At 38.3% G+C, this 21,952-nt stretch overlaps 1 protein-coding gene across 4 annotated transcripts in view; it reads right to left on the reverse strand.

The window, feature by feature from the left end:
* Positions 1-21,952, reverse strand: part of LOC123512447 (eukaryotic translation initiation factor 4E type 2-like) — a 174,511-nt gene that overhangs the window by 29,306 nt on the left and 123,253 nt on the right. For all 4 annotated transcript variants that reach the window (XR_006677099.1, XM_045268865.1, XM_045268864.1 and 1 more), the window contains exon 6: positions 10,810-10,946. Coding sequence is in view for 3 of the 4 variants with exons in the window: in XM_045268865.1 (XP_045124800.1) it covers positions 10,810-10,946 (137 nt within the window). In the remaining variant the exon portion in view is untranslated. The remainder of the gene's footprint in view (positions 1-10,809; positions 10,947-21,952) is intronic.

Raw genomic sequence — 21,952 nt, forward strand, 5'->3', positions numbered from 1 at the left:
TCTTTACTAAATAAGATCTCTGTGGAGGAAGAGGACCTATATGCTGAGGTAGAAGAAAGTGTGAGATTGGGAGCTTTTGAGGAAGGCAAGAATAGACCGTTAAAATTGAAATTAAAGTCTCAGGTGGCAGCTGAGGCCTTGTTGAGGAGGGTTTGGAAACTTAAGGACTCTGAGGAAACCAAAACAATTTACATAAGAAGAAATATGTCACAGAATGAGCGAATGAAAATGAAAGAGCTTGTACCTGAAGTGAAAGAGAGGAATGATGAAAGAACAGAGGGGGAAAAGACCAAGTTTTTTTGGAGGATGAGAAATGGGAGGCTAAAGAAGTGGTGGATAAAACAGACGGAATAGACATTACATGGAAGAAAGAGACTAGGAATGGAATACAAGTGACTTACATGAATATAGATGGATTTCTGTCTAAGAGGCTAGAATGTATGGATTACCTAAGAAATAACAAACCGGACATAATGTGTGTAGTGGAAACAAAGCTAAGGCCCGAAATAAAGCTAGACTGGTTTGTTGTAAAACACTACAAAGTATGGAGAAATTATAGAAAAAATAAAGAAGGTGGTGGTATAATGGTTCTTACTAAGGAAGATCTGATAGTGAAGGAGGTGAACTATAGTAAGAGAATGAGGAAGTGATAAGTATGCTTATAACAGATGGCAAGAGGGACATTAATATTATAACAGTATACATACCACCCAGAACCAATGCTTGGGAATATGAACAGTACCAAATGGTGATGAGAAATACTCTAGACAAAATGAAGCAAGAACTCATCAGAAAGGATAGAGTGATGATAGTCGGAGACTTTAATTGTAAAGAAATAGTGTGGAAAGACTACGAAGTGGTGAACGGTGGTGAGTGGGCAGAGGAATTGTTAAAGGTAGCAACAAATAACTTGATGACACAGTGGGTGAGATCACCAACAAGGTGCAGGGGACAAGATGTTGCAGCAAGGTTGGATTTGGTATTTACCAGGGGCATCTTTCTAAAAGAGGAAATTGAACATAAATGTCCCTTGGGGAGAAGTGATCATGATGTCCTAAGCTTTGAGCTGGATACGGAATTAAGCACGAATAAGATTGTGGAACGAGGGAGGAAAAATTAAATTATATTAGGGCAAATTATAACCATATAAGGGAGTTCTTTAATGAAATTGACTGGTCCGTGGTATACCAGGAAAGGGATATGCAATTGAAATACGATAAATTTATGGATTTATATAACTCTGCTGTGAAAAGTTTGTGCCATATTACAGAAAGAGGACTTTAAATAATAAACAGTGGTTTAATAGAAATTGTGAAGAAGCAAAAAAGAACAAAGAAAAGGCATGGAAGAAACTTAAGAAAACAGTGACGTATTATCAAGAGAAGTTTACAAAACAGCAAGGAATAGATATGTTGAAGTAAGGAGAACAGCACAGAAGGAATATGAACAGAGGGTGGTGGAAAACTGTGATAGTGACCCAAAAATGTTTTACAAATTCATAAATGGAAAACTAAATATAAGGGAGGCAATAGAAAGGGTAAAAAATGGGGAAGAAGTATATGAGGATGCTGGAGATATAGCTGAAATTTTGAACGACAACTTTTGCAAAGTGTTTACAAAGGAGGAGCATTTTATGGGAGGAAGGCCTACGGAAATAAAGCAAATGCAGGACATCATGGTTACTAAGGAAGATGTAAGGAAAATTATAAGCAATCTGGATATTAATAAATCAATGGGGCCTGATGGCATATCTGGGAGGTTGCTAAATGAATGTAAGGATCAATTGTTGAACCCGTATTTGATATTGTGGAAACCTCCATACGAACAGGATTAGTCCCGAAAGAGTGGAAAAGAGCTGACATTGTGCCTATATATAAGAATGGTAGTAGAATGGAACCGCTAAATTATAGACCAGTATCGTTGACTAGTATATTGTGCAAGGTATGTGAAGAAGTAATTAAAGCTAAGTGGAGTGAGTATCTAGAAAGTGAAAACATTCTGAGTGAAAGACAGTTTGGTTCCAGAAAAGGAAGATCGTGCGTATCCAATTTATTATGTTTTTATTCAAGAGTGACTGACATACTACAACATAGAGACGGATGGGTGGATGCTATCTACCTGGACTTGAGAAAGGCCTTTGATAAAGTACCACACAAAAGACTGATGTGGAAACTAAACAAGATTGGAGGAGTAAATGATAAACTAGCAAAATGGATGGAAAATTACTTAGTGGGAAGAGAAATGAGAACAGTGGTGAGAGGAAGGAAGTCCTAGTGGAAGAAGGTAACCAGTGGAGTTCCACAAGGGTCAGTGCTTGGTCCCATCATGTTTTTGATTTATGTTAATGATATGCCAGTAGGAATTGACAATTACATGAATATGTTTGTGGATAATACTAAAATTATGAGGAGAGTAAGGAATGTGGAAGATTGTAACAAGTTACAGGAAGATCTTGATAAAATATATGAGTGGAGTAAGGAGTGGCAGATGGAATTTAATATAGACAAGACCCATGTTATGAAAATGGGAAGAAGTAGATACAGACCAAACTAGGATTACAGGCTGGGTGATGAGAAAATTAAAGAGACCAATGAGGAAAAAGACTTAGGAGTAACCGTGCAAAACACTTTGTCACCGGAGAAACACATTAACAAGATTTTTTTGAAAACATATAACATGCTTCAAAATATTGGCCTTGCATTCCACTACCTAGATGAAGGAATGATGAAGAAGATATTATGTACCTTAATAAGACCCCAGTTAGAATATGCAGCTTGTGTCTGGTCACCGCATATGAAGAAAAATGTGAAGAAGGTAGAAAGGGTACAGAGGCTGGCAACAAGGATGGTACCAGGACTCAGGGAGTTAGACTATGAGGAAAGATTGAGGAAGCTGGGGCTGACCACATTAGAAGAGAGAAGAACAAGAGGAGACATGATAACTATGTATAAATTGGTGAACAAGATTGACATACTGGACAGAGAGTTGATAAAGGTGACCACAAGTAATCATCTCCGAGGACATGGAAAAAAGCTAATAAAAGACATCTGTCTAAATGATGTGAGAAAATACAGTTTCCCACATCGTAGCATTGATAAGTGGAATAAACTGAGCAGTGATGTCGTTGATGCGGTGTGTGTCAATCACATGAAAGAGAGATATGACAGGAATGGACAAGGAGACAGGACACAGAGAGCTTAGCTCAGGCCCTGTAATACACAAATAGGTAAATACACACACACACACACACACACACACACACACACACACACACACACACACACACACACACACACACACACACACCCGGTAGCTCAGTGGTTAGAGCGCTGGCTTCACAAGCCAGAGGACCAGGGTTCGATTCCCCGGCCGGGTGGAGATATTTAGGTGTGTCTCCTTTCACATGTAGCCCCTGTTCACCTAGCAGTGAGTAGGTACGGGATGTAAATCGAAGAGTTGTGACCTTGTTGTCCCGGTGTGTGGTGTGTGCCTGGTCTCAGGCCTATCCGAAGATCGGAACTAATGAGCTCTGAGCTCGTTCCGTAGGGTAACGTTTGGCTGTCTCGTCAGAGACTGCAGCAGATCAAACAGTGAAACACACACTTGCGACACACCGTTCTGTCAAGACATCTCTGAGCAACTCACAGGGAAAGGCTACAACAGGATCTGGAGCCTGACCTAGACATATGTACAGGGGGGGAGGACGCCAGAGGTTCTCCTGTCTCCATAATAAATAAGTTTTGGATCATATAGATGAAAAAAAAAAAAAAAAAAAATAAGGAAAGAGAGATGGAACTGAGTAGTGCTGCTAGATGCATGACAGAATCAAAACATATGCATCGTGTGAAAAACTATGGTACATTGAAACACCTGTTGAACTAAGGAAACTGACTGAGGATATTATGGATAAAGATTTTTCTGGATTTAGGGATGAAAGAGGTAGTATGAGGAGGTTGATCAACGTAGAAAAGGAGTTAAGGTACAAGAAGTAAGTGATGTCGAGTCTAATGGACAAACAGGACAGACTGATAACAGAAAACACAGAGCTGAAATTGAGATGGTCAATGCAATCAATCAGGGATTAAAGAGGGAGATACAAGAAATAAAGAAACAAAATGATGTACTAAACGCCACATGTTAAGACAACAAAAACTCCTTAAGGAGCTTACAGGTAAAAGTACAGGATGGGATTGTGGACATGGTAGAAGGTGGATTGGGTGAAAAAAAAGCTGAAGGAACTATGAAATGCATGGATGCAAGAACAGAAAGAGGAAAAAGTAAACTTTTCAGAGGTAGTAAAGAGACAAATTCAGGAAAACATAAGTCACTGTAATACAAGTAATTAAAGAGAAAGAAGTTCTTGTGCAAGATACAGTGAATAAGAGAAAAAGTTTTGTGATTTTTTGGATGAAGAAAAGAAAAATCCAAACAAATTCACAAGAGAACATTGGAGAGAAAGAATTGGCCAAAACTATTATCAAACAAGTTCAAGACAGCATGCAAGAACTGGACCAGGAGGTGGAGGAAGTGATCAGGTTAGGAAGATACAGTGAAGGGGGTAGGAGACCAATGACAGAGAATGTTATCCCAAGTGGCTGCAGAGGAAATTATGGCTAGGAAAGGGAAGTTGGCCGATGATATTGAACACAAGGCAATATGGATAAAAAAGATATGAACCTAGAAGAGATGGAAAAGGAAAAAATGCTAAGAAATGAAGCTAAGGAAAAATGAAAAAAGGACGGAGATCGAGAAAACAAATTTTTACTGGGGTTCTGGATATGAGACTAAAGAAGTGGTACCTACAGAAGAAAGAGGAGGTCATGGAGGAGGCAAGAAATTAAGAGTAACTTATACTAACATAATGGGTTGTTATCAAACATGTTGGAGGTTAAGGATTACAGGCAACCCCCGTTTAACGAAGGTTCACACAACGAAATTTCGCTACAACGAAGCTTTCATTTTACTACCATCTGCTCATTTAACGAATACCAAACTCGCTTTAATGAAGTTTTATCCAGGTAATTTTTTCCAAGTTTGAAAGCTCTGCCGTATCACGCAAGCCGACAAGCTTTTGAATACACTAGCAGCCACAAATACAAAGGCCTGCCTCAGGAGAAATCCTGGGACACCTGTAGAATAAAGATCAAGATCAAGCCTCTCGTGGACAACACGCACCACTCACTCCCATAACAGCGTCAGCAGCAGCTCGTCTTCACTCGCTCAACTTCCACCAAAACTCCTTGCAATGTGGCCTAGCATTCCTAAGAAGACCAGGAAGTCTCTTACTCTCGAAATGAAGCTGGATATTATTCACAGACACGAGAGAGGCGAGAAAACTATAGCATTGCTGGCCACCATCTTGACTCCATCTACTGTCTCTACTATTTTCAAGTCAGCAGACTATCAAGAAGGCTGGTGAGACTGTATCTTCCTTGCAAGCTAAAAGAACCACCTGAACTCATGACTCTACAATGGATAAAATGGAAAGCCTTGTGGAAATGTGGAACATAAGTTTTGTATGCGGTACAATGATGCGCCCTTTGTTTACGTTCCACAGGTTGCCGGTTAGTGTCTTTCCGTTTCACTCTCCTCCTTCATAAATTTAAGATCATCAACATTATAAAGCTACGTACATACATACATTAGTGTACATTATAATGACTTAAATTAAATTTAACTGCCTAAATGTTAAACTTAATAATTTTTACTTTCATTAAACCTTTCACCGTACTATGATGCACTCTCGCTTTGCTTACTCTCAGTGGAAGTTCAAGTCAGGAGTTAAACTTGTTATAATCGGTTCGCTTGACGAAATTTAACAACAAGTGTTTTCAGGAACGTAACCCCTTCGTTAAACGGGGGTTGCCTGTATTTGAAAGAGAAAAAGCTGGATGTAATGTGCATCGTTGAAACAAAACTAAGAGAGGAGATCCATGTTAACTTTAAAAAGGAGGGATATAGTACCTGCAGGAGAGACAGGAAGGATACTAAAGGATACCGGGGGAGGAGGAGAGCTTATAATGGTTCATGATAATATATGTGTGGAGGATATGCAATATGGAGAGGAAAAGTGGAAATAATGGGAGTAACAATCAAAACAGAAGAATTGAAGAAGAGAAGAATTATAGTTACATATGTGCCACCTACCACAAACACATGAGTAACTGAAGAACAAAGATATGCAAAGAGAGGTGATTAAATGCCTCGATAATATGATAAGAAGAGATAGAAAAATACTTTTGGTTGGAGACTTTAACTGTAAAAAAAGTAAACTGGGGAGAGAGATGGAAGTAATTGATAATGCTGGACAGTGGAGCAAGATGTTACAGTTGACTTTAGTTAATACAATGGATCAGTGGGTAGAAGAGTTAACAAGGTACAGGGAGGAAGAAGAACCATTGTTGCTTGACGTAATATTCACAAAGAAACCAGAGCTCCCTCTAATCACAAAATACCTTAGCCCAATGGGAAGAAGTGATCATGTGACATTAGAGATGCAAATACATGAGGAGGATGGGATAAGTTAGAGATGACTACAAAGGAGAGAGATTAAATTATGCAAGAGTGGATTTTGATAAATTAATGATTTTTTTGCTGATACTGAGTGGAGTAATATTATGTACGGAAAGACAATACAAGGGAAATATGAAATATCCTTAGAGAAATATAATAAAGGAGTAAAAAACTTTGTATCTTTTTATAGAGTTAAGAAAAAAATACATGCTCGGTACAATGCTAGATGCATAGAAGTTAAAAAGACAAAAGATAAAGCTTGGAAGACTCATAAAACAGAGAAATGACAATGACAGATGGCAGTACAGGGATGCAGGAAATGAATATATTAGAGTAAGGAGAGAGGAAGAAAGAAACTCTGAGAAAGATGTGGTGAATAAAAACAAAGACGAACCCAAACTTTTCTACAAGTTTATAAATGGAAAAACAAAGAACTAGGAAACAACAGAAAAAATAATTAAAGGAGGGAAGACATACCAAACAGAGAAGGAAAGGTGTGAAATAATGAATGAGAGCTTCAAAATGGTGTTCACTGCAGAAGAAGATTTCACAGAACCTAATACGATATTGCATTGCCAAGGATTACAGGAGTTCACAGTGCACAAGGAGGATATGGGAAGATTATTGGATAAGATGGATGTCAGATAAGCAATGGGGCCAGATGGTGTATCAGGCTGGATGTTAAAAGAATGTAAAGAGCAACTACTGGATCCAATTTGGGAAATGATTACAAGTTCAATAAATAAAGGGAAAGTTCCACTAGAATGGAAGAGAGCTAATGTAATACCGATATTTAAGGGAGGAAAGGCAGCTAAACCACAAAACTACAGACCAGTGTCACTTACAAGTGTTTTAGAGAAGTTGTGTGAAATAACTGCCAAAGAAAAATGGGTTAAGTATCTAAAAGAGGAACAAGTCATATCGAAGAGATAATTTGGGTTCAGGACAGGGCAGTCATGTGTAAGAAACTTATTAAGCTTCTACCTGAGTTATTGGAGGATTGGAAAACAGAGATGGATGGGTGGTTACAGTATGCCTGGATATAAAAAAAAAAGGCTTTTGATAAAGTCCCTCATGGAAGACTACTTTGGAAACTAGAGAACATAGGAGGACTGTGAGGAACTTTGCTAGAATGGACAAGAGATTATTTGAAGGATAGGGAAATGAGAACTGTTATCAGAGATACATACTCATCTTGTGGTAAAGTAACAAGCAGAGTGCCACAAGGGTCAGTGTTAGCCCCCATTATGTTTCAGATTTATGTAAATGATATTCACATTGGGGTAAACAGTTATATGAATTTATTTGCTGATGATGCAAATCTGCTAAGAGTTATCAAAACCAGGGAGGACTGTCTGCTATTAAAGGAAGATATAAACAAAATCTATGAGTGGAGTAAGAAGTGAAAATTGGAATTTAATGCCAAGAAATGTCATGTAATGGAACTAGGAAAGAGCATAAGAAGACCGGTAACAAAGTATTTGATAGGAGAGGAACAAATAATGAAGAGTAAAGAGGAAAGAGATCTGGGAGTGATTATAAGGGAGAATCTGAGCCATGAAAAACACATAAGCAAGATATTTGGATTATCATATAAAATGTTGACTAATATAAGAGTGGCATTTCAATACATGGACAAAGATATGATGAAAAAAATCACCACAAGCATGATACATTCAAACTTGGAATATGCAGCAGTGGTGTGGTTTCTGAGCTCTAAAATGGATATAAGAAGATTAGAAAGGATACAGAAGATTGCTACAAAGATGGTGCTGGAACTAAAGGACCTAACATATGAAGAATGACTGAAGGAAATGGGACTACCAACCTTACAAGATAGAAGACAACAAGGGGACCTAATAACAATGTATAAGATAGTCAATGGTATTGAAAAGATAGACAAGGAAGACCTGGTGGTGGTGACAGAAGATAAAAGGACAAGAGGATATGTACAGGAGATCAGGATGAGGCAGTGTGTGAAGGATATTGGAAAATACAGTTTTCCACACAGAACAGTGGAGAAGTGGAATGCATTGAATAATGAAGTTGTTACAACACATAATGTGCATAACTTTATGGAAAAATTAGATAAATGGAGACATGGAGACAGGACACTATGATGCCCACTCAAATCCTGTACAATACAACTAGGTAAATACACACACACATTCACCAAATATGCAGACTGAAAATATGTGAAGCAACTGAAAAGAATACAATGAATATAAACTAAATGTAAGATGGTGCCAGAGCTAAAAAGAAACAAATTAAAAAGCTGGATTGCCAATGGAGAGAGAGAGAGAGAGAGAGAGAGAGAGAGAGAGAGAGAGAGAGAGAGAGAGAGAGAGAGAGAGAGAGAGAGAGAGAGAGAGAGAGAGAGAGAGAGAGAGAGAGAGAGAGAGAGAGAGAGAGAGAGAGAGAGAGAGAGAGAGAGAGAGAGAGAGAGAGAGAGAGAGAGAGAGAGAGAGAGAGAGAGAGAGAGAGAGAGAGAGAGAGAGAGAGAGAGAGAGAGAGAGAGAGAGAGAGAGAGAGATAATTACAATACACAAATTAATGAACAAAATGAAAGAACAAGATAGAAATGACCTATTTTTGAAGAAACTTTGATACTTGGAATAAGAGAAAGGTTGGAAGAGATGCCAACACAATCTTAGGAAATATGCAAGGGACTGAAGGATGAAGTAAGAAGAAAAAGTGTGCATTGATTAAAGGAAAAGCTGTATAAATATGCATGTGGAGACAATACCACATGAACTAAACTGAGGCCTTAAATACTACAACTGAGTAAATAGACACACTTGCCCTCCTCATCTATATATTAATACATCACTCAATGTCCACTCCATTAACTCATCCTTAACTTTGTGTCGATCAAAAATCTTGTTTCTTATTGTGCATCAAAACAACATCATGAAGCAACAGTAACTTACAATAAATCTTTGGGATATAAAGAAATTGTTAAAACCTTGCCTATAATATATCCCTCTCCAACACACAACAAAATATCCATCACATGCATGTATTATCTCGCAACTGATTCTAACAGCAATGTCTTTACCCCTGCTTACCAGCTTTGGCTTCTTGCAGTTTCTTCCTTCAAAATGAAAGATTACTATTTTGACTGAGATGATACACTGTGAGGTGCAGATGACAAATGACACACTTAGGGATAGCACATACAGGAAGCATCTCAAGTGTGAGACTTGCATAGAAAGCAATGCACTGCTGTTCAAAATTATAATTTTACAGCAAAATTTAAACAATGTATGGATTTTGCTTTCTTTGTAGATATTACGCTCAACACGGTCTAAAGTGGCCATTTGAGTGAGGTCTACTGTTTGACAGCTAACCCTTCACTGTTGCTATATCTCTACAGTTTGGCATATGAGAGGGCAAGGCAAGACTGACTGGTGAGTCAGGTCAGGTGGAGGTATTGGCAAGGTCACACTCCACCACTTAAATGCCATGTTTAGGATCGGAGGAGACTTTTATACAGAAAATACATCTTAGATTGATTTTTTAAATGATTTTAGAAATACCAATTTATAAATACACAGAAGGAAAGAAATAAAGACAGACAGAAGGTAAGGAGGTGAAACAGGGTTGGAGAAAGAAGGCAAGCCTGTGATCTATGGACAGGTGGTAATAGTGGGGGAATCCCGATGAAACCCAGGGCTACACCTAAACAGCCAGTTTAGACTGCATTAACAGCTTCAGTACCAGGATGCATTTCCATATTCATTCTAGTGACTATTTGGTGATTTTATACAGCTTCAGATACTTACTTGGGGGATCAAATTAGTAAAGACTTTGGTTACTAATCTTCTGACTTCCATAGAGTCTTCCTAATGCCAATAAAATCTTCTAATCACAAAGAAAACTCACGGTAAAAATACGTCCCAGTACTGAAGAGGTTAAGTACATACAGTCTTGGAATCTGTATAATACACCTCATAATGGTTTCCAAACTTCTAGCATTCCTAGCCCATGGCCTGTAGCAACTGTTATCCTCTCTGTAGCTTCCAGTGTGTGCTTACCTGCTGATGGGACACTGAGCCTTTCCTTTCTCACAAACACACAGATGAAAAAAGCACAGTTAATCCATGCATATGAGAGAGAGAGAGAGAGAGAGAGAGAGAGAGAGAGAGAGAGAGAGAGAGAGAGAGAGAGAGAGAGAGAGAGAGAGAGAGAGAGAGAGAGAGAGAGAGAGAGAGAGACAAAGAGAGACAGAGAGAGAAAGAGAGAGGGTACCAAGAGAATACAAGGAACAGCAATAGGAGCACACAGTCCACTTACTTGAGGGAGTCATTGTGAGTCTTGTATTCCATGACGGTGTTGGGCGGCAGGTTGAGCACACGCTTGAGTGTGTCTCGGATACGAGTGGTGGTGGCCGTGTCCTGTGCCGTCCGGTTCCACACTGAGATGATGTCCTCCTGTTGGGATGCCACCAGTACTGATTTGGTCTTGGTTTTCATTAAAATAATTTATGAATGTATGCATATCTTAGAAATTAAGTGATGATGGTATTTTAGTGCTACACCTACATAAAGTCCTGGTTTTATAACTTTTTATTGTAACAAATTGATAGTAAAAAAGAAAAAAAAAACATTCATACTGCTAAATTAATATTGTATAAGAACAAGGTGTCTTAGCTAAACACAAGACTAACATATGCCATAAGGAAGATGTATCCTAGTAGCAAAATACAAACATGATGCAAGTTATATTTCACATTTAACAGCTTCAATTTATCACTTGTATCTTCCATAATCACTTTAACTTCGAAGTACCATAGCAGTGTTCCACCCAAGAACACAGGGAGTGCTGGAGTATAGCTAAAGTCAGACACATTTTTCCAGTACACTTCTTAATGATTCTACAGTAAAAGTTGGTTAGTCCAAACACTGATAATTCAAATTTCCCTATAACCTATAAGGTGGGGTGAAAAAATAATTTATGGGCAAAATTAGGTCCTTGCACAAATTCAAACCAGATGCCACAAGCATCTTAGTGGCAAGGAGTGGAAGCAGAAGCAGCTACTGACTCTCTCCTACCTCTGACCAACCCATATGTATGTTGATTGAAAGACTTGATAGTAGTATTGTATGTTATGCCCAAGAATTTAGGTGGGTGAGGAATTGCATTGTTGTTTATTGTAAGTGGTGAGATATATTGGTGTTGGTGACTATCACTCATGAGAAGAGATTGTTGATATGTTAGGAGCTATGGTAAGTCTATTTGTGGTGCAAAAGGTTTACTTTGTTAAGAAATGTTTACAACAGGTTAGAGGTTGGATGTGTGCATGTGAGTGTAATGCTGTCTGTATAGGAAGCTATAGGGAGGTCTTGGCATGGCATTGTCTTCATCATGGGACCACCCTCTAGCTGCACCAAGCCTGTTGACTGATGAGCAACCAAAATGGAGCAAGTTTTCACTGGTTGAAGATGAAATGTTCAGTGGGAACCAAACTGTCATATTTTACCCCTACCTGATTTATGGGCATGAGGCATCTTGATTTTTCATTACTTATTACTTTATTATTTCAGTATAGTGTTTTCTGGGCTACATCCTTATAATCTGATGAAACAAATAATCCAACACATTCCTGTTGTCTTGCTTCTTTGATTAACGAACTTTTACTGTAGTAGCCATCATATTCTTCTAGGGTACATCCCACATTTTTCAAAACTGCACAGCATGAATGTCCAACAATGAATAAAGGAAAGTAGTGAGCATACATACCGAAAACCTATATATTGAAGTTTTAACACATTTTACTCTCAAACCATTTCATTGCCAAGCTTTAAACACATAAGTGTTGTGTTTATATTATCTCTGAAAACAGGTAACATTCTTATTGAAAAGTATTATTTTTTTGTTGCTCAGACAGTTTTTAAAAGGTTATTTTTCTTGTAAATATGTATGCTTGTATGGAGAAATGACAAAGCTCACATTGTGACATTTTATGGTCAAGGATTGCAAAGGAATCTTCTTTTATACATTATTATGGTACACTCAACCTTTGTTTATCTGGACCTCGTTTATCTAGATTTCAGTTCATCCAGACAATGTCCAGATAACAAATTGATAACTTGTGTCCGGGTGCCCAACAAATAAATTCAAACAATGTGCACCACGCATACTGTCAGAAACATTCAACAGATGGCGGTAGACGGTTGCAAACAAGTTTGTGCATTTTTCAATACCTTAGAACTCTTTTAATTATGGTCACCAAGGGTGTTAAGCATAAGCTAGTAGACCTAACTGTGGTTAAAAAGCTAAAACTGATAAGAAAATTAGAGAAAGGAGCTAGCGTTATGAGTGTTTGTGAGGAGTGTGGAGTGGCAAACAAAACAAACTGTGTTGGGCATTAGAAAATCAAAAGATAAGCTGGTAGAATATTTTGCCAAAAACTGTATGGATGCATCATCAAGTAAAAGTGGTAAAAGTGCAGCAAGGAAAAAGTAAGGAGTGAAAAAGATGCTGCATTAAATGTTGAAATTATGTATGTGCAGCAGTGATTGGTGGGTTAACAGGACAGTTTGGCAATGCACCAACTCACTCAAGATTTGGTGAATCATCCAACGATCAAAGATGCAGAAAATAATTTCAGAGAGAGAGAGAGAGAGAGAGAGAGAGAGAGAGAGAGAGAGAGAGAGAGATATTGTGTGTAATATCACAAGTATTAGGAGTATTTTAAGGAAAAATATATGGTAGATGGCCTCAAAATAACCTCCTTGATTTAATGCTCATTGTGTTCCTTGGTAATCAAACAATCAATATGCCTACAAATAAGTAACTGCATGTGCTTTATAGATGGTATCGGTGAACTGGCACACTGACGAATCATTCTATTGGACGTTTTGCTGGTGAATAAAATAAGAGGATTCGCCAGAGTCACCAGACTGGCACACCGCCAAACTGTCATTAAAACTGGTGAGGATCAATGTCTGCAGCAATGAAATAATTGCACCAGTTAGGAAGCTGGCACAAAAGATTAATATAAAAAATTTCAGGGAAAGCATTGGGTGGCTATGGCTATTTTGCAATTGACACAGTCTTTTTAATGCATATGTGCATAGTGAAACTGGTGATGCAGGCATAGCCAGCATCAAATGACACAGCTGCATGTTGTGGTAGTGTACGCACTGTACTTCACGTCTGTAAAGATTTTTTCATGCAGCTATTACTGTTAGGTTAGCTTTAGGATTAAGTTAACTTAGATTAATTTTGTTTTGGTTTAGTTGGTCTTGGAACCCAAAACAGACTAAATTTCACATTTCCTCAAAGAAGTATAAGGAGACAAACAGCTATATTTGACAAACAAAAGGACCCATTTGTGTTATCCAGACTTTTTCAATATCAGGAATAATACCTGCACCATTTAGTCTGGAAAAATGATGCTCAAGTGTATTGTTATGTGCAACATGTCTGCCAAGTCCTTGGCTTCTATGCTTCACAAGGAGGAGGTAGTAGACATCTACAAAAATGATAATTTACTCCCAGCGACATCTAATAGCACTAGTTCAAGGGGTGCTGTGAACTTTTTCCACGCCAGTTGTGATCTTGTTGATAATTTCCGTTTGTATCTCACTACTCAAGGGGCAGTCACAGCCTGCCCTCTAACGAGAACTCTCCTTCTAACAAAAGTACATGCACTTACCACACACACACACACACACACACACACACAGAAGGAGTGAACAGTTACATAAATCTGTTTGCAGATTGTATGAAACTGTGCAGAGTTATAAAGCAAAAAGAGGATTGTGAAATACAGCAAGAAGACCTAAATAAGATCTGGGAATGGAGTAAAAAGTGGGAAATGGAATTCAATGTGAACAAAAGCCATGTCATGGAAATGGGAAAGAGTGAAAGACGACCTGTGGGAATCTATAAGATGGGAGATGGAGTATAACTGGAGAAAGTAAAAAAGGAAAAGGACTTAGGAGTGACGATGGAAGAAAACAATCAACCGGTAAGCCATATTGATAGAATTTTTAGAGAAACATATAATTTGCTAAGGAATATTGGAGTAGTATTTCACTACATGGACAAAGAAATGATGAAGAAATTGATAAGTACTATAATAAGACCCAGATTAGAATATGCAGGAGTAGTGTGGACTCCTCATAAAAAGAAACACATAAGGAAGTTGGAGAGAATACAAAAAATGGCTACAAGAATGGTTCCAAAATTTGAAAGGATGACATATGAGGAGAGACTAAAGGCTATGGATCTACCAACCCTGGAACAAAGAAGGGAGAGAGGAGATCTGATACAAGTTTATAAATTGATCAACGGAATGGACCAAGTGGATAATGAGAAACTGATCCTGATAGAAAAATATGACATTCGAAGCACAAAATTGCATAGTAAAAAGCTGAGAAAAGGAAGATGTCTGAGAGATGTTAAAAAATATAGTTTCCTGCAAAGATGTATTGAAACGTGGAACAGTTTAAATGAAGAAGTAGTGTCTGCAACGAGTGTGCATACTTTTAAAGTAAGATTGGATAAGTGTAGATATGGAGATGGGGCCACATGAGCATAAAGCCCAGGCCCTGTAAAACAACAACTAGGTAAATACAACTAGGTAAATGCACACACACACACACTACAAGAAGCAGATGGAAGAAGGACTCGGTAAAGCCGAGAAAGAAAAAGAGAAGCTGAAAGATCTAGTAAACAAGGAAGAGGAAAGAGTACAGAACGTGATTAAAAAAGAAGTACAGCAAAGTCCCGGGTTACGTCGGTCTCGAGTTACGTCAAACTCGTAGTTACGTCAGTCCACTATAAAGCAATTTAAGATTAAAAAAATTGAAAATTTATAAATCGTAAAGTGCGGGATTTATTGTTATTGTTGGTGGTTGCCCGCCACACCGCCCGCCTCACGCTTGAATACAATAACACCCTGCCTCAGTTCCACCACACCATCGCCCCTGGCAAGAGTGTTATCCTACTTCTGCGTTTACTGACTCAAGTTCTTAGTATCTTGCTCAATGGCACCAAAGAGAAAACTTCTTAGTGACAGCAGTGATGCTGAGAAAAGGAAAACCATTATGCTACAAGAAAAAGAGGACATAATTAAAAGACATGAGAAGGGAGGCAGCAGCTGTGTGTGAGGGAGGGAAGAAGAAAATGGAAAGCCCGTTACCATGACAACGGGGAGGTTGACGACCTTGAGGGCTTGCACACCCATCACAACAATAACAACTCCGAAGCCTTTGTCTGGGCCACTTGACACTCGCAGCTGACTTGCACCGTCTGTGCCTGTCTGCTGATCCCTATTGCCCTTTCCTATTGCATTTCCTGCCCCGCTGCCCACGCTTCTACTCCCACCGCACTGCACTACGCTCCCAGCTGTCTGCCCTGGGTGTTACAACATTCGACCTGCCCACCCTCCTGACGGCCTCAGGCGTCCACCCCTCTCGGCAACCTGCAGTCCTTCGTGTTCGTGGCCCTAATCAACAACAAAAACAAGCTTGTGTTTCATATTCCTACGTAGTTGTAAATAATATAACAATATAACCTTTAACTTACCTGAATGACCATAAAAAAAGATTGGTTGAAAACTCGATAATATGCTTTGAAATGTACGGAAACTCGAGTTACATACAAAATCAACTTACGTCATGTTTCAGGAACGTAACTCTGACGTAAACCAAGACCTTACTGTACAAGCATGGAGAATCTAAGATAAGAAAGACAAGGCTGATTTTCAGGAGGTGATTCAATAACAACTTAAAGAAAAAGAAGAAAACATGACAAGCAAAATGATAGGAGTCCTCAAGACAAAAGAAAATTTGGTTAGAGAAATTGCAGAAAAAAAGAAGAGTGTAGTCGTATTTGAAATAAAAGAAAAAAATATAAAATATAGACCAATAAGAGAAAAGAAGAAATGAAATCAGTCAAAGACCTACTGAAGAACCTAAACGACGAAGATAGGCAGAACTTGGAAGAGGAAGTAGAAGAAATAAACAGAATAGGACCATATCAAGAAGGAAAAACGAGACCAATTAAAATACTACTCAAATCACAAGCAGCAACAGAAGAAATATTATATAGAACAACAAAACTTAGAGACACAGAAGGCTGCAAGGATATCTATATAAAGAAAAATAGAAATGAGGAAGAAAGGAAGAGATACAATGAACTGGCAGCAGCAGTAAGGGAAAAGAATAATGAAAGGTCAGAAGAGGAGAAGAAGGCATTTTTTTGGAGAATTCTAGGAGACAGGATAAGGAAATGGTATATAAACGAGAAGGAAGAGAAAAAAGTGGAACAAGTTTAACTAAAAATGATAAAGGCAAAAGACTAAAAATGATGTATATGAACATAGATGGAGTTTTATCAAGTAAATTAGAATTAAGAGATTACATAAGGAGAGAAAATCCAGATATTGTATGCCTGGCTGAAACAAAACTAAATAAGGCAATCAAAATAGACTTGGACAATAGGTATAATGTATGGAGAAGAGACAGAGTGGGTAAAGGAGGAGGAGGAGTCATGATTATGTTAAGGAAAGAGATAGTGATAAATGAAATGGAATGTGGGGAAGGAAAAGCAGAAGTATTGTATATTAAGATGCATATTAATAAAAAGAGATAACAATCATTGTAACATATGTGCCACCAAAACAAATTCATGGACCAATCAAGAATATAAAGACATGATAGATGTCATACACAATAAGGAGTCAAATGAGAATCATTAAAGTAAGGAGAAAAGTGATATTAGTAGGAGATTTCAACTGTAAAGAAGTGGACTGGGAAAATTATGAAAGTGGTATGGGGGAAGAAGTCTGGGGAGAAAGATTCTTGAACCTAATGATAAGACAATATGATGGACCAGAGAGTAAAGGAATGCACAAGATTCAGAGGAAACGATGAGCCGGCGAGATTGGACCTAGTTTTTACAAATGAATGATGATATAAGTTATAAGTGCCCATTGAGAAAGAGTGACCATGCAATATTAGAAATAGATATAGAAGCGGGAAAGAAAGATAGAGACGATTCATACAAAGAAGACCGATTAAATTACAGAAAGGCTGATATTGAGAATCTCAAGAACTATTTTAAAAACGTTAACTGGGAGGAGATGGAAAACTCAGAGACAATGCAAGACAAATATAACATATTTTTGGAAATATACAAAACAGGAGTCAAGGAATATGTCCTGAAATATAGACCTAAAGAAGGAAAGAAAGATTGGTTTAATGCAAGGTGTGCTAGGGCAAAGGAAAAAAGAGATGGAGCATGGAAAAGGTGGAGGAGAAATAGAAATCCAGCAAATAAGGAAAACTTCAAGGCAGCGAGAAATGAATATATTAAGGTGATGAAGGAAGAGGAAGAGAACTTCGAAAAAGACATTGTCGAAAAATGTAAGGAGCAACCAAAATTGTTCTATAGATTCATAAATGGAAAAATTAGGCAAAAAGAAACAATAGAAAGGTTAAAAGGAGAGAACGGGATGGTGGAAGACCCAAAAAGTATGGCAGAACTATTAAAAAAAAAATTTCAGGAGGTCTTTATTAAGGAATCCAAATTTGAAAGGCCACAGAGTAATAGAGAGACAATCTATATGAAAGATATTAAAGTAACCAAGCTTGAAATACAAGAGTTAATGAAGGAACTGGATGAAGAGAAGGCAATGGGACCATATGAAGTCTCAGGCAGAATACTGAAAGAATGTAGGGAAGAACTAGCAAGTCCTATTTGCATCATAAAATGCTCAATAGAAAATGGAACAGTACCAGTAGAATGGAAAAGAGCTGAGGTGGTTCCCATATATAAGAGCGGAAGGAAGAAAGAACCTTTAAATTACAGACCGGTATCACTTACTAGTGTAATATGCAAGATGTGTGAAAGAATAATAAAGAAACAATGGATCGAGTTCCTTCAAGACAACAAATTAATATCAAATAGCCAATTTGGTTTTAGAAAAAGACGGTCTTGTGTAACTAATTTATTGAGTTTCTATTCTAGAATAGTTGATAGAGTACAAGAGAGAGAGAGGGATGGGTTGACTGTATTTATTTGGATTTAAAAAAGGCGTTTGACAAAGTGCCACATGCAAGATTCCTATGGAAGTTAGAGGAGAAGGGTGGCTTAAAAGGAAGCACATTGAGATGGATAGAAACTTATTTGAGGGGGAGAGAAATAAGGACGGTAGTTAAAGATATGAAGTCCAAATGGAGAGCAGTAGAAAGCGGAGTGCCACAGGGGTCAGTATTGGCACCAATACTTTTCCTCATTTATATTAACGACATGCCAGAAGGAGTGAACAGCTACATATATCAGTTTGCAGATGATACAAAACTGTGCAGAGTTATAAAACAAAAAGAGGATTGTGAAATACAGCAAGAAGACCTAAATAAAATCTGGGAATGGAGTAAAAAGTGGGAAATGGAATTCAATGTGAACAAAAGCCATGTCATGGAAATGGGAAAGAGTGAAAGACGACCTGTAGGAATCTATAAGATGGGAGATGGAGTAGAACTGGAGAAAGTTAAAAAGGAAAAGGACTTAGGAGTGACGATGGAAGAAAACAATCAACCAGTAAGCCATATTGATAGAATTTTTAGACAAACATATAATTTGCTAAGGAATATTGGAGTAGCATTTCACTACATGGACAAAGAAATGATGAAATTGATAAGTACTATAATAAGACCCAGATTAGAATATGCAGGAGTAGTGTGGACCCCTCATAAAAAGAAACACATAAGGAAATTGGAGAGGCTACAAAAAATAGCTACAAGAATGGTTCCAGAATTTGAAGGGATGACATATGAGAAGAGACTAAAGGCTATGGATCTACCAACCCTGGAACAAAGAAGGGAGAGAGGAGACCTGATACAAGTTTATAAATTGATCAACGGAATGGACCAAGTGGATAATGAGAAACTGATCCTGAGAGAAGAATATGACATCCGGAAGCACAAGATCGCATAGTAAAATCTGAGAAAAAGGAAGATGTCTGAGAGATATTAAAAAATATAGTTTCCCGCAGAGATGTATTGAGACGTGGAACAGTTTAAATGAAGAAGTAGTGTCTGCAACGAGTGTGCATACTTTTAAAGTAAGATTGGATAAGTGTAGATATGGAGACGGGGCCACACGAGCATAAAGCCCAGGACCTGTAAAACTACAACTAGGTAAATACAACTAGGTAAATACACACACACAGACACACACACAGAGAAAGTAAAAAAGGAAAAGAACTTGGGAGTGACGATGGAAGAAAACAATCAACCGGTAAGCCATATTGATAAATTTTCAGAGACATAGTCTGCTAAGGAATATTGGATTAGCATTTCACTACATGGACAAAGAAATGATGAAGAAATTGATAAGTACTATAATAAGACCCAGATTGGAATATGCAGGAGTCGTGTGCACCCCCCATAAAAAGAAACACATAGGGAAGTTAGAGAGACTACAGAAAATGGGTACAAGAATGATTCCAGAATTTGAAGGGATGACATATGAGGAGAGACTAAAGGCTATGGATCTACCAACCCTGAAACAGAGAAGGGAGAGAGGGGATCTGATACAAGTTTATAAATGGATCATTGGAATGGATCAAGTGGATAACAAGAAACTTATCCTAAAGAGAGAAGAATAAGACATTCGAAGCACAAGATCGCATAGTAAAAAACTGAAGGGAAGATGTCTGAGAGATGTTAAAAAATATAGTTTCCCTCAAAGATGTGTTGAGACTTGGAACAGTTTGAATGAGAAAGTGGTGTCAGGAAAGAGTGTGCATAGCTTTAAAGAAAAATTGGATAAGTGTAGATATGGAGACAGGGCCACACGAGCATAAAGCCCAGGCCCTGTAAAACTACAACTAGGTGAATAAAACTAGGTAAATACACACACACACACACACACACACACACACACACACACACACACACACACACACACACACACACACACACACACACACACACACACACACACACACCCTTCATTTATAATTGAAAATTCAAAATGACGACTCCAAATCCAGCCTTGGAGTCCCTTCCTGGGGAGGGGACCAGAAATGTTCCGAAGTAGGACTGCTCTCTCGATGGTGACCCAAAATGTCTTGACGCTTGCCTCTACTTTTTCTTCATTAACTTCTGCAACATTCGCGGTCTTAGATCTAATTTTCAATCTGTAGAACACCCCCTCTCCTCTACTAAACCTCATCTTCTTTTCCTCACCGAAACACAGCTGTCTGAGGCAACTGACAGTAACCCCTTCTCTGTTCTCTCCTGCTTTCTCTATCCTCATTTTTGTTCCAAAGCCGGATGTTGCGTCTATGTGCACAACGAATTAACTTGCTCTCGTGCCCACGCCCTCGAATCTTCCGAGTTTTCCACCATCTGGCTTTGACTCAAGAGTCACACTCCAACAAAATTAATTTGTGCTGTCTATCTCTGCCCTAACTCCTCTGACTAAAGTAAATTCTTTGACTATTTAACTTCTAAAGTAGAGCACAATCTGTCCCTTTACCTTTTGACGGAAATTTCCATTCCTGGAGATTTCAATGTTAATCACCAACTTTGGCTTTCCTCTCCCTTCACTAACCATCATGGTGAACTAGGCTTCAACTTTGCTATCCTCCATAACCTAGAGCAACTGGTGCAACACCCAATTCGTATTCCTGACCATCTTGGAGGTATGCTGAATATTCTTGATCTTTTCTTACCTCTAATCCTTCTCCTTACGCTGTTACCCTATCTTCTCCGTTGGGCTCCTCTGATCACAATTTCATTTCTGTATCTTGTCCTATTTCTGCAATTTCTCCTCAGGATCCCCCAAAAGTAGAGGTGCCTCTGGCATTTTGCCTCTACCAGTTGGGGGAACGTGAGGAGGTACTATGCTGATTTTCCGTGGAATGATTACTGTTTCTGCATCAGAGACCATCCCTGTATGCTGAATGTATAACAGAGGTGATAGTGTCTGGTAGGCATGAGGGCATATATTCCTCATTCTTTTTCTCAACCTAAATCTTCTAAACCTTGGTTTAACACAGCCTGTTCTTGTGCAATACATGATAGAGAGGTTGCCCACAAAATGTACTTGAGCCTTCCATCTCCTGAAACTCATGCACTTTATATTTCTACCTGGAATCATGCCAAGTCTGTTCTTCAATTTGCCAAACACTCTTTCATAAATAGAAAATGTCAAAATCTTTCAAACTTCAACTCCCCTTGAGACTTCTGGCATCTGGCCACAAACATCTCTAATAACTTTACTTCTTCATCTTTCCCTCCTTTATTTCATCCTGAAGGTACCACTGCCATCTCTTCCATCTCTAAAGTTGAACTCTTCTCTCAAACCTTTGCTAATAACTCCACCTTGGATGATTGTGGGTTTGTCCCTCCCTCTCCTCCTCTCTCTGACAATTTCATGCCTACAATTAAAGTTCTTCATAATAATGTTTTCC

The sequence above is a fragment of the Portunus trituberculatus genome, chromosome 33, assembly GCF_017591435.1.
Source record: "Portunus trituberculatus isolate SZX2019 chromosome 33, ASM1759143v1, whole genome shotgun sequence".
Lineage (NCBI taxonomy): Eukaryota > Metazoa > Arthropoda > Malacostraca > Decapoda > Portunidae > Portunus > Portunus trituberculatus.